This window comes from Choloepus didactylus, chromosome 14 (genome assembly GCF_015220235.1).
Source record: "Choloepus didactylus isolate mChoDid1 chromosome 14, mChoDid1.pri, whole genome shotgun sequence".
NCBI lineage: Eukaryota > Metazoa > Chordata > Mammalia > Pilosa > Megalonychidae > Choloepus > Choloepus didactylus.
This window is the reverse complement of record NC_051320.1, coordinates 21931137-21945707: the sequence shown is the minus strand read 5'-3', so window position 1 is coordinate 21945707 and position 14571 is coordinate 21931137. Positions and strand designations below refer to the sequence as shown.

Genomic DNA, 14571 nt, shown 5'->3' with positions numbered 1-14571 from the left:
ACTTTAACATTCAGTTACATGCTAAAACTGAGAAATTAAACCCAGTCACCTTGGCACATATTCTGAACAATGGACACTGTGCTCCCCATTTTAAGGTCACTCCATGGCCATTCTAATTTACAGAATGGAATTACCCTAACATAAACAAACAATAAACATCATTGGAAACAGCGATGCCCCCAACAACTGACTCAAACTACAGATTCAGATCATTCTAAAAGTACGCACAACTCATAAAATGACTATCGAAGCAATCTGATCTCTTAGATTTTAGCAATTAAATCCAATTTAGGGATGACATTATGACAAAAAGTGAGGTTCAGGGGGTTATATATAATGCTGACATCTGCCTCAGCTTTTATATAATTTTTTATTATTAGAGAAGTTATAGGTTTACAGAAAAATAACGCAGAAAATACAGAATACCCATATACCCCCACACACACCCACAGTTCCCCCGTTAGCACTTTGCATTAGTGTGGTAGCTTTGTTACAGTTGCTGAAACAATATTATCATAATTACACTATAGACTATAGTCTGTAGTTTATATTAGGGTTTACTTTTTGTATTATAACTCTTAACAACACATTCAAGTTTTCACTGACTTTTATGTGGGAAAGTTCCAAAAAGTACTATTACCTACACTGGCTTGCATTATCAACAAAAACTATACTCTTGCTTTGGAAATATAAATAAAATGGATGGCACAGATCTGTTTACTAGAAAACAGGTCAGGAGACAGACAAGAAGATATTAATATTGACATATGAATATTATACAAAGAACATAAGAGGCAAACGTTATTCTGAAGCTTAGCTAAGAATTTACCTGGAGTTCAGGATAGCAAAACATCATTCACACCAATGATCACACACAGCATTACCACATGGATAGTCTTAAGAACACATGGGAACTAAGGAAAGGAAAAATATCTGACTAAAGGAAAATGGGAAGCATCACAGTTTTACAAAGTCACAATTATAGGCCAAAGAAAAATAAGAACATGGGCAATTGTAAAATAGATGATATTTAAGCAAACTCTTTACCTGATACATTTTAATTGGTCTTGACCTTTTAAAAACAACATAGGGCAATAGTAACTACATCATTCAGTCATTTCTCTACTTGAGTTCTTCTATTTTAATCACAAGTCAAAATTTGCCTATGATGTCACAGCACTGGAATGCTTTTTTGTGCATCACAATGTGACAATTACATATTCTAAAGCGAAATCTTCCTCCTTTCCAGTAAACAAAGATCTTGCCTGGAGATGAAGAGGACAAAAAGCTCACGAAGAAAAATTTAGAAAGGATTTGCCAAGGTCAGACATTAGTGTTTCTGCCAGCTCTTAGCCTTCCTCACTATGCATGCCACAGGGCTAAGTTTCAACTATTATCTTCCTATCTGTTTAATATCAAAAGGAAAGAACACTAGGTGCCTTCTATAAAGAAGACAGCCAAAGTTTCAGTTAAGGAATAAGGAGAGTATTTAGACTTCTTCTACAAGTTAAAGGAAGTAAAAGAATAAACTGGATATGATTATTTTTTAAGTATACAGAGAGGACTGATAAAATGTTGTTCTTTTGCTGCTTGTGACTGTGTAGCCCTTAGCACCAAAAATTATGGAGAGGCTCTTTGTAAGCTAACGACTAGAATATTTAGAAAGAAGAACCACCATAACTTTTATTGGATGGGAGAAAAGAGTGAGGGGGAAGAGACGCTAACTTCCAGAAACTCTAAAACAAGGTCTTACTTTATTTTTTTCTATTCAGCCCTCTGGGAGGGGGAGAAATTGTAAATGGCTGTGAAGAAGTGATGAACAGATGGTACTTAGAGTCCCCACCTGTGCCCTGGGAGGACATCTGACCCAAGTGGATCTCCTACCCCCAGCCTGTGGCTGAACTGTCATGTCAGTATACTTGTTTGGAGATGGGAAGACTTCTTCTGAAGATTGTCATTAATATTTTTTTTCAGGTAGAAAAGAGAAGGCAGGGAGAAAAATGTCATTACTAGACAATTCCATTTCATTAAAAATTAGTTCAATTCCATTAAGAAATAATTAAATAGATAAACCATGCTTTGCTTTGCCTATAAGTAATCTCATAATGAATCTCTGTGTGTGGGTATGTGCATGCCAGTGTCTAGTAATGATAGTCTGTAACATTTAGCAACAGCGTTTGAAAGTGATGACAGCAAGGTGGATGACAACAGGAAAGCAATTTGTTCTTTTTAACACTGTGAAATGCTATTGTAGAAATGTTGAACTGTGAGGATTGAATCTAAAGCTGTCATCTTCTGTCCATGCTGAGGGCACCCAAGTTTTATATGGTAATTCATTTGTTAGACTGGTTTAATCAACATTGTTATTTGAGAGGAAATATTTAGCAGGAAAATTTTTTTAACTTAATTCTAAGTTAATATATTTTCCTCAAGATAAACCCTGTAATATTAATGCAGGGATTCTTATCCTGGGGTTCATGTAACCTTGAAATTACATGCAAAGTTTTGTGTGTATATCACATTTTTCTGGAAAGAAGTCCATATCATTAATCAAATTTTCAACAAGTCTAACCCAACAAAGTATAAATCTGTAATTCCAAGGGAGCCAGGGAAAAATAAGAAGTGTTGTGTGGGTTTTTTTATCTTGGGGGGTGAGGGGTAGGATGCAGAGATGATATTCTAAAACAATTTCAAAATCCCTAACCAAATGTCCTAGTTTGCTAATGCTGCAGAATGCAAAACACCAGAGATGGATAGGCTTTTATAAAACGGGGGTTTATTTCGCTACATAGTTACAGTCTTAAGGCCACAAAGCATCCAAGGTAACACCTCAGCAATCGGGTACCTTCACTGGAGGATGGCCAATGGCGTCCGGAAAACCTCTGCTAGCTAGGAAGGCAGCTGGCGTCTGCTCCAAAGCTCTGGCCTCAAAACGGCTTCCTCCCAGGACATTCCTCTCTAGCAAGCTTGCACCTCTGCAAAACATCACTCACAGCTGCACTCAGTTCCCTCTCTTTGAGTCAGCTCATTTATATAGCTCCACTGATCAAGGCCCACACTGAATGGGCGGGGCCGCACCTCCATGGGAACATCTCATCAGAATCATCACCCACAGCTGGGTGGGGGACAGTCCAAGCAAATCCAACCAGCACCAAAACGTCTGTCCCACAAGACTACAAAGACAATGGCATTTGGGGGACACAATACATTCAAACCGGCACACCAAAGAAAATGTTTTTCTCAGTTTTCTTCTTCCTTAACTCCTAGCCACATTTGCATTCCCTCTCCACAGCACAAAAGGAAAACAAGGGTACATTTCTTAAATATTACTGGAAACATGTTACTAATAAAATTAGATATTCTCTATTAACTTTTTTCCAACATAAAATAGTGAGATTCACCATAATCACAGTAGCTTCATACTATTCTTCTTTCTCTCTTTTAAAAACATTTTTGCTTAGGGACATATATATACTAATAGATGAGGAGAAAGTTTGGACAGATGTGAATATATGGTTTGAAATCCAAACAAGTGTTGAGGCAAAATGGAAGGCAGTGAAGAGAAAACATACAGGTCATGGTAGCAGATAGATCTGGTTTTTAAGTAAGCTCCCCCATTTATTACTTGTATAAAGCTGGCCAACTTACTGATCCATGTTTCTGTCTTCTTATCAATAAAATGGGGATAATATCTATTTTAAGAGCCTATAAGCATTAAATGAGTTAAGGTATTTATAACGTCTTTAATAAATATTAATAATCTTCTTCTCCTTCTATTATATAAAAGGTAGGAAAAGTATGCTAAAACAAAGCTCTGAAACTCAGCATTACTCCTTACAGCAACTGTTAAAGAAGCTGAAAAAGAGATCAGAATACAAACAGAGATATGAATGAAATAGACTTGGTTAGGACCAAGGTAAATTAGAGTATAGGGTAAAGGATGGTATTGACTATATTTTAAAACTCCAACTTCTGTGTGAGACCAAAGGAAGAGAGGTTTATTTAGTACAAAATTTATATTTTCTGTAGCATACTATCTAATTTAACCTGTCTGGTCAGTTTATTTCAACTACATAATTACACGAAACACAGAAAAGGGAATGAGATCTTGTTATTCTGTACAGGCTAACGTAATACCCCAATACAACCCAGAACATTTTGGGTAGAAAGTAAGTATTTGCAAAGTCCCCTTGAAGGACTGAGGAAAAATGTGGAACTATTAAACTTCTCCACCTGGGGAATTCCTGCTATTCTTTCAAGCAATAGGGGCTCCCAATTTAATAAGCCAAGCCCTTGATCCAGAGGCTTGCTCTCATGAAACTTCTCTCTCCAATGGTGAAGATAAGCCTACTTATTACTATGCCTAAGAGTCACCACCAAAGAATCTCTTTTGTTGCTCAGATGTGGTCTGTACATCTAAGCCAACTCTACAAATTAACTCACTACCCTCCCCGCTATGTGGAACAAGACTCCCAGGGATGAACTTGGCCCTGGTATCATGACTTCTTGACCAAAGGGGGGAAAAAAAAAATAAAACAAAACAAAGTTTCAGTGGTTAAGAGATTTCAAGTAGAGTCAAGAGGTCATTCTGGAGGTTATTCTTAGGTATTATATAGATACTCCTTTAAATTTCTAGTGTATTAAAATAGCTAGAAGGAAATACCTAAAACTGTTGAACTGTAATGCAGTAGCCTTGATGCTTGATGACGACTGTATAGCTTTTATCGTGTGACCATGTAATTATGAAAACTTTGTGACTGACACTCCCTAGATCCAGTGTATGGGCAGATGAGTAATAAAATAAAGACAAAAATAAAAGAATAAATAATTGGGGGGGGGGGTAAGGGGTATAGGAGGTTTGGGTGTTTTTATTTATTTTTATTATTTTTTTTGGAGTAATGAAAATGTTCTAAAATTGTGATGAATGTACAACTATATGATGCTACTGTGAGCCATTGATTGTATACTCTGTATGGATTATATGGTGTGTGAATATATCAATAAAATTGCATTTAAAAAACAAAACAACCAAAAAACATACAGAAAAAAAGATCATGCAACCTGGGAGGTGCATTGACTAAAATAAAATCTTTACAAAATAAATAGGGAATTCATATTAAAATTTCACAACATCCAGTAAGTAACAGTGAAACTTAAAAAAAAAATAAGAAGTACGCTATAATGAGGAAGGATATTAGAATCAGTCTTGGGTTCAAATTACAGCTGTTCCACTAAACAGTCACATAACTCTGGTCAAGTAAGTGAAACACTCTGAACTTCAGGTTCCTTAACAGTAAAACAGGATTGTTCTAATGAACATATATGCAGAAGCATAGGACATAGTAAGTATTAGCATAGTAAGCCAATCAGTGGTAATTATTATGGCAGTGATGACATACACAGTAAAATACAAGGTGTTAATTATCACAAAACAAAACAACTGTTCTCAGAACTTACAACTTTTTTGTTTTAAGCAAAAAAATAAAGGATGAGGTAGTTTCTGCCCTTTGACTGTTTCACACACAATATCAAATTCACTTATATATCAAACCAGTGGGAAAATAAATGTTTATAATTGAAAGGTGGAGCTAGTAAAGTATTTTATTTTTAGATGCCCAAAGGTATAAATCTTGGTAAACTACATATTTTTTCTTTTTACTCTTAAGCAGCACATTAAAAGATCTTGGAAACTAAGAGAAAATAACTCCAAAGGGACAAATTGCTTTATATTAGAAGCAAATTTCTTTTTGCATAGATTTTCAGCTAAGTGATTAAAGTTGATGATTATATACTAACCTCAAAAAAATAAAAAAAAAAGATCTTGCTCATCTGCTCTCAGTAGGAAGGACCCTGAGTTGTGATGCTAATCTTGGGAACAAGTTAATGCTGTCTTAGCTGGTTCACTATCTGATCAGACACCCATTTTACAGTCTTAAGATTTTAAAACAAAACTTACTCTCCTACCTGAACTGGAATTTTGTACTTTGGTCTCATTAGCACTAGTCACATTAGCCTGGCTACAGTGGAATATGGAGGAGAGAGACGAAAAAACATGGGAAATTAACCATTTTTGAGTATATCTATACTACCCAAAGGCCACTTGTGAGGTGCTTTAGGTAGACTGCTATCTAACCCACAGGTTAACTCTGCAGTAGTTCTTTTTATCCCTATTTTGTAGATGAAGAAAGTGAGGTCAGAGATATTAAATGACTCTGTCATTCTTCTATGCCAGTAACTGGCAGAGATAAATTTCAAATCCAGGTTAGTAGTCGGTCTCTGGAACTTTGGGTATCTGCTTGACACCTGAAACTCAAAGCTAGAGCTCGACAGCTATGAATGTCAGTGTAACCTCATATAGTAACTGTTAAAAAAGCTGAAAAAGAGTTCAGACTTCAATTAGAGATATGAATGAAGCAGATCTGGTTAGGACTAAGGCAAATCAGGCCAAAGAGTAAAGGATAATATTGACTGTGTTTTAAAACTTCAACTTCTGTGTGAGACCAAGGGAAGAGATGTTTATTTATTGCAGAATCTATATTTTCTGCAGCACACTAAAACTTGTATGGTCAGTTTACTCAAACAGCATAATTGTATGGAACTTTGAATAGGCAGTGAGAACTGGTAGGCCTGTACAGGTTAGTGTAAAATAGTGATATATCCCAAAGTAATTTGGGTAGAGAATAAAAATGTATTCGCAGGGCCACCCTGAGAAACTGGGGGAAAATGTGGATATGCTGGACTTCCCCACCAGGGTTTTTACTGATATTCTCACAATATTGAGGACTACCAATTTAGGAGGCCAAGTCCTAGATCTTGGGGCTTGCCCTTATGAAGCTTGTTACTGCAAAGGAGAAGCTAAGCCTACTTATAATTGTGCCTAAGAGTCTCCCTCAGAGAACATCTTTGTTGCTCAGATGTGGCCCTCTCTCTCCAAGCCCATGAGGCAGGTGAACTGACTGCCCTCCTCCCCTACATGGGACATGACTCCCAGGGGTGTAAAAATCTCCCTGGCAACGTGGGACATGACTCCTGGGGATGAGCTGGGACCTGCCATCATGGGATAGAGAAAATCTTGTCCAAAAGTGGGAAGCAAAATGAAACAAAATAAAGTTTCAGTGGCTGACAGATCTCAAATGGAGTTGAGAGGTCACTCTGGAGAGCATTCTTATGCACTATATAGATATCCCTTTTTAGTTTTTAGTGTATTGGAATAGCTAGAAGGAAATACTGGGAACTGTGGAAATGCAACCCAGTAGCCTTGATTCTAGAAGACAACTGCAAAACTATGTAGCTTACATGATATGACTGTGTGATTGTGAAAATCTTGTGGCTCACACTCCCTTTATCCAGTGTATGGCCAGAGAAGTAGAAAAATGAGGAAAAAAACTAAATGAAAAATAGGGTGGAATGGGGAGGATGGAATGCTTTGAGTGTTCCTTGTTACTTTTATTTTTATTCTTATTTCTATTTTTGGGGGGGTAAGGAAAATGTTCAAAAATTGATTGTGATGATGAATGCACAATTATATGATGGTACTGTGAACAACTGTATACTGTGGATGACTGTATGGTATGTGAATATATCTCAATAAAACTGAATTTAAAAAAATCCAGGTTAGTTTAAACCCACTAAACTATACTTTTACTAAAATTACAAATAAATCATAAATAACAAAGCTTTCCTTTTGGGAAATCACAAATAACAAAAGCTTCCCTTCTTACTGGGAAAAGAAGAAAAAGACACTCATCTGCTATCAGTACCAACATGCTAATCTACTCGATGTAGCCAAATGATGGTAAATAACAGATAAGAAAGGTTATATGGTATAGCGGCACTAAATGAAGTAGAGAACAAAGGAACGTGTAGCTGAAAAAGATGAAAATTTAATTGTACAAACCATTTTCTTACTGTTTATCCTCAAACTAATAATCTCTACATTATGCAACTGGGAGCAATGGTAGTTTTATTTGGTTCTTTGCTTTTTACTTCTAAAGAAAATCGATGTAACTTTGGAGGACTTGAGGTGGGTGAGTCAAGTGGGATTCAAAGCTTAACTTTCTCCTAATAAGATGTGAAAAGACACAAAACAAAAACAAAAAAGTGAAAGTAGTGCATTAAAGAGTATACCATATTCAAATTATGTAACCTGCCTATAGCTTTAATAAACAAAATTTAATTCCACGTCAAAGAACACCAAAACACTGAATTTGAAAATGAAAAACAAACACTGCACAAAATGTGATCAACATAATTGCTCTAACACCTTTATGCTGGATCTGAACAAAGCTGTATGTATAAGTAGAAAATACTTTAAAAACGTCAAGCTCAAAACTAACCTCTTTGGCACTGAATAAACATATTATACTAAAAACTTTTTCTCAATACCTATTGATGCCATATTTTAGAAGACATGACATCTTTTATTTTAAAATAATAGACATTAGGTTTGCTGACACTGAGAGATGCTTGGAGATGCGGAAAGAGGGATGTTTGGAGATGCTAAGCTAAGAGATGAAGCCCAGAGTTTGCCCCAGAGAAGCTAAGAGAGGACCCCCAGATGCTTAGAGAGAAATGCCCTGGGAGAACAAGCAAGGACACACAGGAGCTGAGAGAGAGAGATGCTAAGAGAAACCCAGAGACACTTTGGAGAAAGCCATTTTGAAACACAACCGAGGAGCAAAGGAATAGCAGAAATGACAGCTCTAGCAAACCGGAACAGAGAGGCATACTACATGTTTGAACAGGCAGTGAAAAAATCAGTAAACAAGAAGGCAGGACAATCAAAAGCATACAGTCAGAAGAACAGATAAAGGAATAGAAAAAATTGAGCAGTGTCTCAGGGATTTGAATGACAACATGGAGTGCACAAACATATGCATCATGGATGTCCCAGAAGAAAAGAAGGGAAAGGAGGAAGAGAAAAGTATTTGAGGAAATAATGACTGAGAATTTCCCAACTCTAATGAAAGAATAAATATATTCAAGAAGCACATACTCCAAACAGAATAAATTCTAATAGACCTACACTAAAACACATACTAATCAGAATGTCAAATGGCAAAGATAAAGAGGAAATCTTCAAAGCAGTAAGAGAAAAGTGATTTGTCATACACAAGGGAACAGCATTTAGTGCCAATTTCTCAGCAGCATGGAGGCAAGAAGGCAGTGGTTTGATATGTTTAAGGTACTGAAAGAAAATCTTTAGTCAGAAAAACTATCCTTCAAAAATAAGGGAAAGTTTAAATATTCACAGATAAACAAAAACAGAGAGTGTTCATCAAGAGACCTGCCCTAAAGAAACACTAAAGGGAATTCTTGAAGACTGAAAGGAAAAGACAGGAGAGAGATGCTTAGAGGAGAGTGTAGAACTGAAGATTATCAGTAAGGGTAACTAAAAGGGTAAAAAGAAAGACAAAATAAAATACAATATTGGATGATAAACCACACTGTATTAATAATTCTAAAACATCCATTCTGTCAAGTGTTAATTGAACATATTTTATTCACTAATTTCTATACATTTAAGCTTTTTCTTCAATGAATAGCTTTAAATGTCACATGAATACCAGTCAATTTTAACTATAACTGAGAAAGTTACTTTCTTAGGATGCTTGCTAAAAATCTGCTATGATTTAAATAGTAAATTAACAGTACATAAACATATTGAATTTAAAATGTTGCTCATATAGATTTCCTCACAAAAATGCTTAAAATATCTTAACGTCTGGATTTTAAAAATGAATTTTGAGCACTCACCGATTGCATGCTTACTCCAACTTGCTGAAAAACCATCCTAATTAGGCGCTTAATCCAGTCAAGCATTTAGATGGCAAAATCTCCCCAAATTTACATTTCAAGTACTTCAGGTATACATAGCAGCACATGGTCCAAAAAAGCACACTGAAAATGTAAAATGCATATTAGAATGAAATAGTTATTATTTAGAATCTTTACTGTTTACATGTCTCACAAAGTCTAAAACATTTGAAACTTTGCATGCAAATTTCCTCAAAACAAAATTTGCTTAAGATCGGCTTTGATCAAACTAACTGTAATAGTACAAGATGTTTTTAACAATTTTTTTTTCCATTAGTTGAAAGCAGTAAAAACCTACTGTGGCTATTTTAAGTAGAAAATAAATTTATGAAAAGATACGTGGTAGATAACAACCTTCAGGGTGGCAAAGAACTGGACTTCAGGGCTACATACCAGGAAAGATGTCCAGCACTGCAGCAGAACTGGTCCTGTAAAGGCACTGCTAGTGCCTCCCCTAAGGAGACAAAGTCCACACAGTGCCCACTATTCTGTAGGAAGTTTCTGCTTCTCTGTTTCACTAGCTCTTAAGTTGCTGCAGGCACTGGTACAACTGCTTGGTTCAGTGTAAAGCACACATGCCAGTGGAAAAGGAGACTGGGAAATCAAAACCCTGCTTACAGTAGCAAGCAGGGTCTGCCTCCCTTCCACCAAAAATCAAGAAAGAGAAAAAATTTCAGAACAGGAATTCAGATGCTAGAAAGTAAAAAATAATGACAAAAGTCCTTTTACATAAATTCACTGGTACATCCACATTCCAAATCATCAGTGTATGTATATCTGATAGAATTAAAATGTTAACTTTTAATTAAATCAACTTGAATTTAACTTTATTAAAATGTTAACATTTTTTCAGTGTTATCGAAAGCGCTGGTCCCCCAGCAAGATAAGCCTACACTAAAATATAAATCAGTGTTCTGCTTCCTTCATCAAGGAAGTCTTGCTTTAAAAAGAAAAACAAACAAAAAAAACTGAACAAAATAGTGTGCTTAGTGATATAATTGATTTACCTTCTGATATAAGTACCTTATATCTTGGACCAAAAACAAAGAGTTTGTGGTCCATAATTTGAGGAGGATTTTATGGACAATTATAGAAAATGGGGAAAAAAGTAAAGGTGCCACGAACATGGCCCAAAAAAGCTGGGCTCTATGGCAGAAGAGTGGAAAAGAGGAGCTGAGCATTATAAGAAAAAAGAACAGCAACAGGGGAAAGCCATGACAAAAGGGATGAGTATAGGATGTGAGTTTATAATGAGGACAATTTGAACTGAAAGTTCATATTGGGTAAAAAAGGAAAAAGAAACAGGGATCAGATACACAAACCTTGAAACTAAGCAGAATTTGACTCAATAAGTAAGATAGTTTTCAAAAGTGTGCAGAATTCACCAAGTTTAAATTAAAAATTATTTTGATCTTTTGAAAAACTTTAACAGAAAATAGTACAGACTTTTTAATGTGCCCTGTACCAAATTTTAACATTGGAAACTTCTAACTTACTAACATGTTTTCCTGATTGCCTTTAACAGCGAATGACATTTAATTAAACTAATAAAATAATGTTTTTTATCTCTTTTATATATTGGTGTTCCAAACAAAACCCCCAACTAAAAATTTCAACGACTAAGCTATGCAATAACAAGAGCTAACATTCATTGGGCATTCACTATATGTCAGGCACTTCGCTGAAAATTTTTATACTCATCAATTCATTTAATTATCAACTCTACGAAGGTAGATACCAAATTATCTCCCATTTGTAGAGGAGCAAACTAAAGCTTAATGTTACTTGACTAAGGGTCACATAGTTTGTAAAGTGGCAGTTAGGATTCAAAAAGTGGCAGTTAAGATATCTGACCTGAGAGCTTATGCTTTTACCTTACATCATGCTATTCCCAAAAAGGGAGGGATAGTTTAGAAAACCTACTTGACATTTTGAGTGTTTCCTATTTCTGACTTTTTCTTGTAATCTTACCAGCTTTCAACATGGTTAAATTCTCAAACTATTGAGATAAAATAATAAGGTAAGACTCTGGGCTCGGGTCTGTACCCTTGTGCCACCTACCAGGTGGTGAGTATGAACAAGTTAATTATCTTCACATAGTAACAGTACCTCACAAAGTAGTTGTGAGAAGTGAATGACAATGCAGAAACCATTTTTATTAAAATACTAAAAAAGTAGGCTGACATTAGCAGGAATGGAAAATAAGAGGTAGAGTGAGGATACCAATAAAAATAAGAATCAACTAGACTTGGTAAAGTGACTAGCAAAGGAACAAAGAAGAGTGGGGAAAAAAATCAAATGACTAAAGGGTTTTGAGCAGAGCCCTTCAATGTTGATGAGTCTAAGATGATAGCAGTATATCTAGTTAAAATATGTAGTAGAATGCTAGGCACTGGCAAGAATATGCATTTATTGATTCTCATGAATATCCATGATTAGATCGTTGGTGAGAGAGATATATTTTAATGTTACTAATATCTATTATTAGTATAAGAACAGATAATTACTCTGATTGCTAATGGGGATAAAAAGAGCAAGGGGCCAAAAACAATGTCAAAGCTGGAAATAACAGGCAAAATTACTCAGGGAGAAAGGAAGATTTTACATGGTGTTTGAAAACATAATTTTTTTTAATTGAGGTATAACTCACACATAGAAAAATTTAAAAATTTTAAGTATCCAGCTTAACGAATTTTTAAAATATATGTATACACCTGTGTATCCACCATCCAGATCAAGATAGAAACATTTTCAACTCCAAAAGGCTCCCCTGGGTCCCTACCCAGTCAATATCTACCCCCAGCTATCTAACCACTATTCTTTTACAACCCTTTATTAGTTTTGTATGCTGTATGTACTGTTGGCTTACTTCTTTCACTCAGCATTATCTGTGAGATTCTTTCATATTACTGTATGACTCAGTAGTTCGTTCTTTTTCACTGCTGTGTAGTACTACATTATATTACTATACCAAAATTCATTTACTCATTTTAGTGTTCATGAACATTTGGGTTGTTTCCAGTTTTCAGCTGTTACAAATAAAGGTGCTAATTCTTATACATCCTTTGGTAGATGTAAGCACCCATGTACAAAGGAATAAACTGCTAGGTTATAGGATGGACGGACGGATGGATATTCAGCTTTAACAGAAACTGCCTAAATCTTTCCCAAAGTTGTTGTATCAGTTACACACCAAGAAGCAAATAATGAGCTCCAGTTGCTCCACATCCCGGTGCCGACACTTGATATTGTCAGTCTTTATAATTTTAGCAATTCTAGTAGGTTCTTATGTTTTTGGGGCATTTGGATATCTTCTTCCGTGAAGTGTCTGTTCAAGTCTTTTGCTCATTTAAAAAAAAAAAAAGGATAGTCTTTTAAAATTATTTTTATTTGCTAAGAAGAGATGTCTCGTAAGTTCTAGGTCAGAGATAAAGATAAGGGAGTTGGCTTAGGAGGAGGAGATGAAACAAGAATAAATGAGTTAACTCATACAGAGTAAGAAGAGAAGCCAACAGATAGAAGCCTCAGCAGAGGGAATAAAACGTACTAGAAAGGAATGATCAAAGAGGTAGCAGAAAAAAGAGTGGTGTTATCACACACAAAAGGAAAATTTCAAGAAGGGGAAAAGTCTTTGTTAAACACAGAAGGGATGTCACACAGTTAATTGGTGAGCCTACTGCTACCCTCTCCTCCAAACTCTCACACTATGCTCTCTGAGACCCTGTTGGAAGATAAATATCTCCCAACTCCCTATCTTCAACATATTCACTCATTATTGAGTTCTCCCGATCCACCTCCCTTCCTTAACTGAAACTGGGCTCTCCCTTTAGAATACTTCTTCTACAGCCTTCACAAAGAATTGCTGCTTGCTTATTCTCCCACACTTGATCAATAGTTTCCAATCAATTATCTCTCTACGCTCTTTTAACAACCCCTTCTTCAAAGGCAAAACTAATAGGACAGAAAACTGATCTGTGGTTACCAGTAGCTGGGGGCGAGGGGAAGGGTTGTTGGAACATGGAACTAACTTGTTATGCATCACATGACAATGTTCATCAGAGAAATGCTAACCAAAAAGAATGAATTTTTACTATGTGTAAATTATACCTTCATAAAAAAATTTTTAAGGAAAAAAATTCCTTTGGAGGTATTTCTTTACCACCCTCTACGCCTCATTATAGATGTCACTTAAGGGCACTTAGATGTCACTTAAGTCATTCCCCATCACTGAGCTATGACTTTAGCTGAGTTTTTTTCATTCCAAGTTCTGCCTGAAATGGAATCCCATAGTTTGGCCTCATTAGTGCTAGACAATCAATAAACATATAAGCCTACCAGTGCTAGGTGACTTCTACATGGGTTATGCATCCAATAGAGTACTATATGAATTCATTTATATAAAAATCTTAAACAGACAAAACCCAAAAATAAGCTAATTCAGTTCTGTGATTTTGTTTTATATTATTCAGATTAAGGGATTTTTGTTGTTTATCTTTAGAGACAGAGTTAATGACTGGGAAGAGGCATGAGAGGGACTTCTGGGGTACTGGCAATATTCTATTTCTCAACATAAATGGACACTCAGATGTATTTACTCTGTGAAGACTTACTAACCTGTACACTTCTGTACTGTTTTTGAATCTAAGCTCTACTTCAAATAAAGTTTTAAAACACACAAATCCATTGATTACCACTGGTAATCAAGAAAAAAATTCCATTTACAATAGCAACTAAAGGAATTAAATATCTAGGAAT

General features: G+C 35.6%; 1 protein-coding gene across 3 annotated transcripts in view; it reads right to left on the bottom strand.

The window, feature by feature from the left end:
- MTFR1 (mitochondrial fission regulator 1) overlaps positions 1 to 14571 on the bottom strand; it is a 98388-nt gene that overhangs the window by 69158 nt on the left and 14659 nt on the right. For 2 of the 3 annotated variants that reach the window (XM_037803611.1, XM_037803610.1), the window contains exon 2: positions 9757 to 9900. In XM_037803611.1, coding sequence (XP_037659539.1) covers positions 9757 to 9822 — 66 coding nt within the window. In that variant the 5' untranslated portion in view covers positions 9823 to 9900. Of the gene's footprint in view, positions 1 to 9756; positions 9901 to 13009; positions 13103 to 14571 lie in introns of those variants that run through there. The other variant, XM_037803612.1, reaches the window with a different exon arrangement.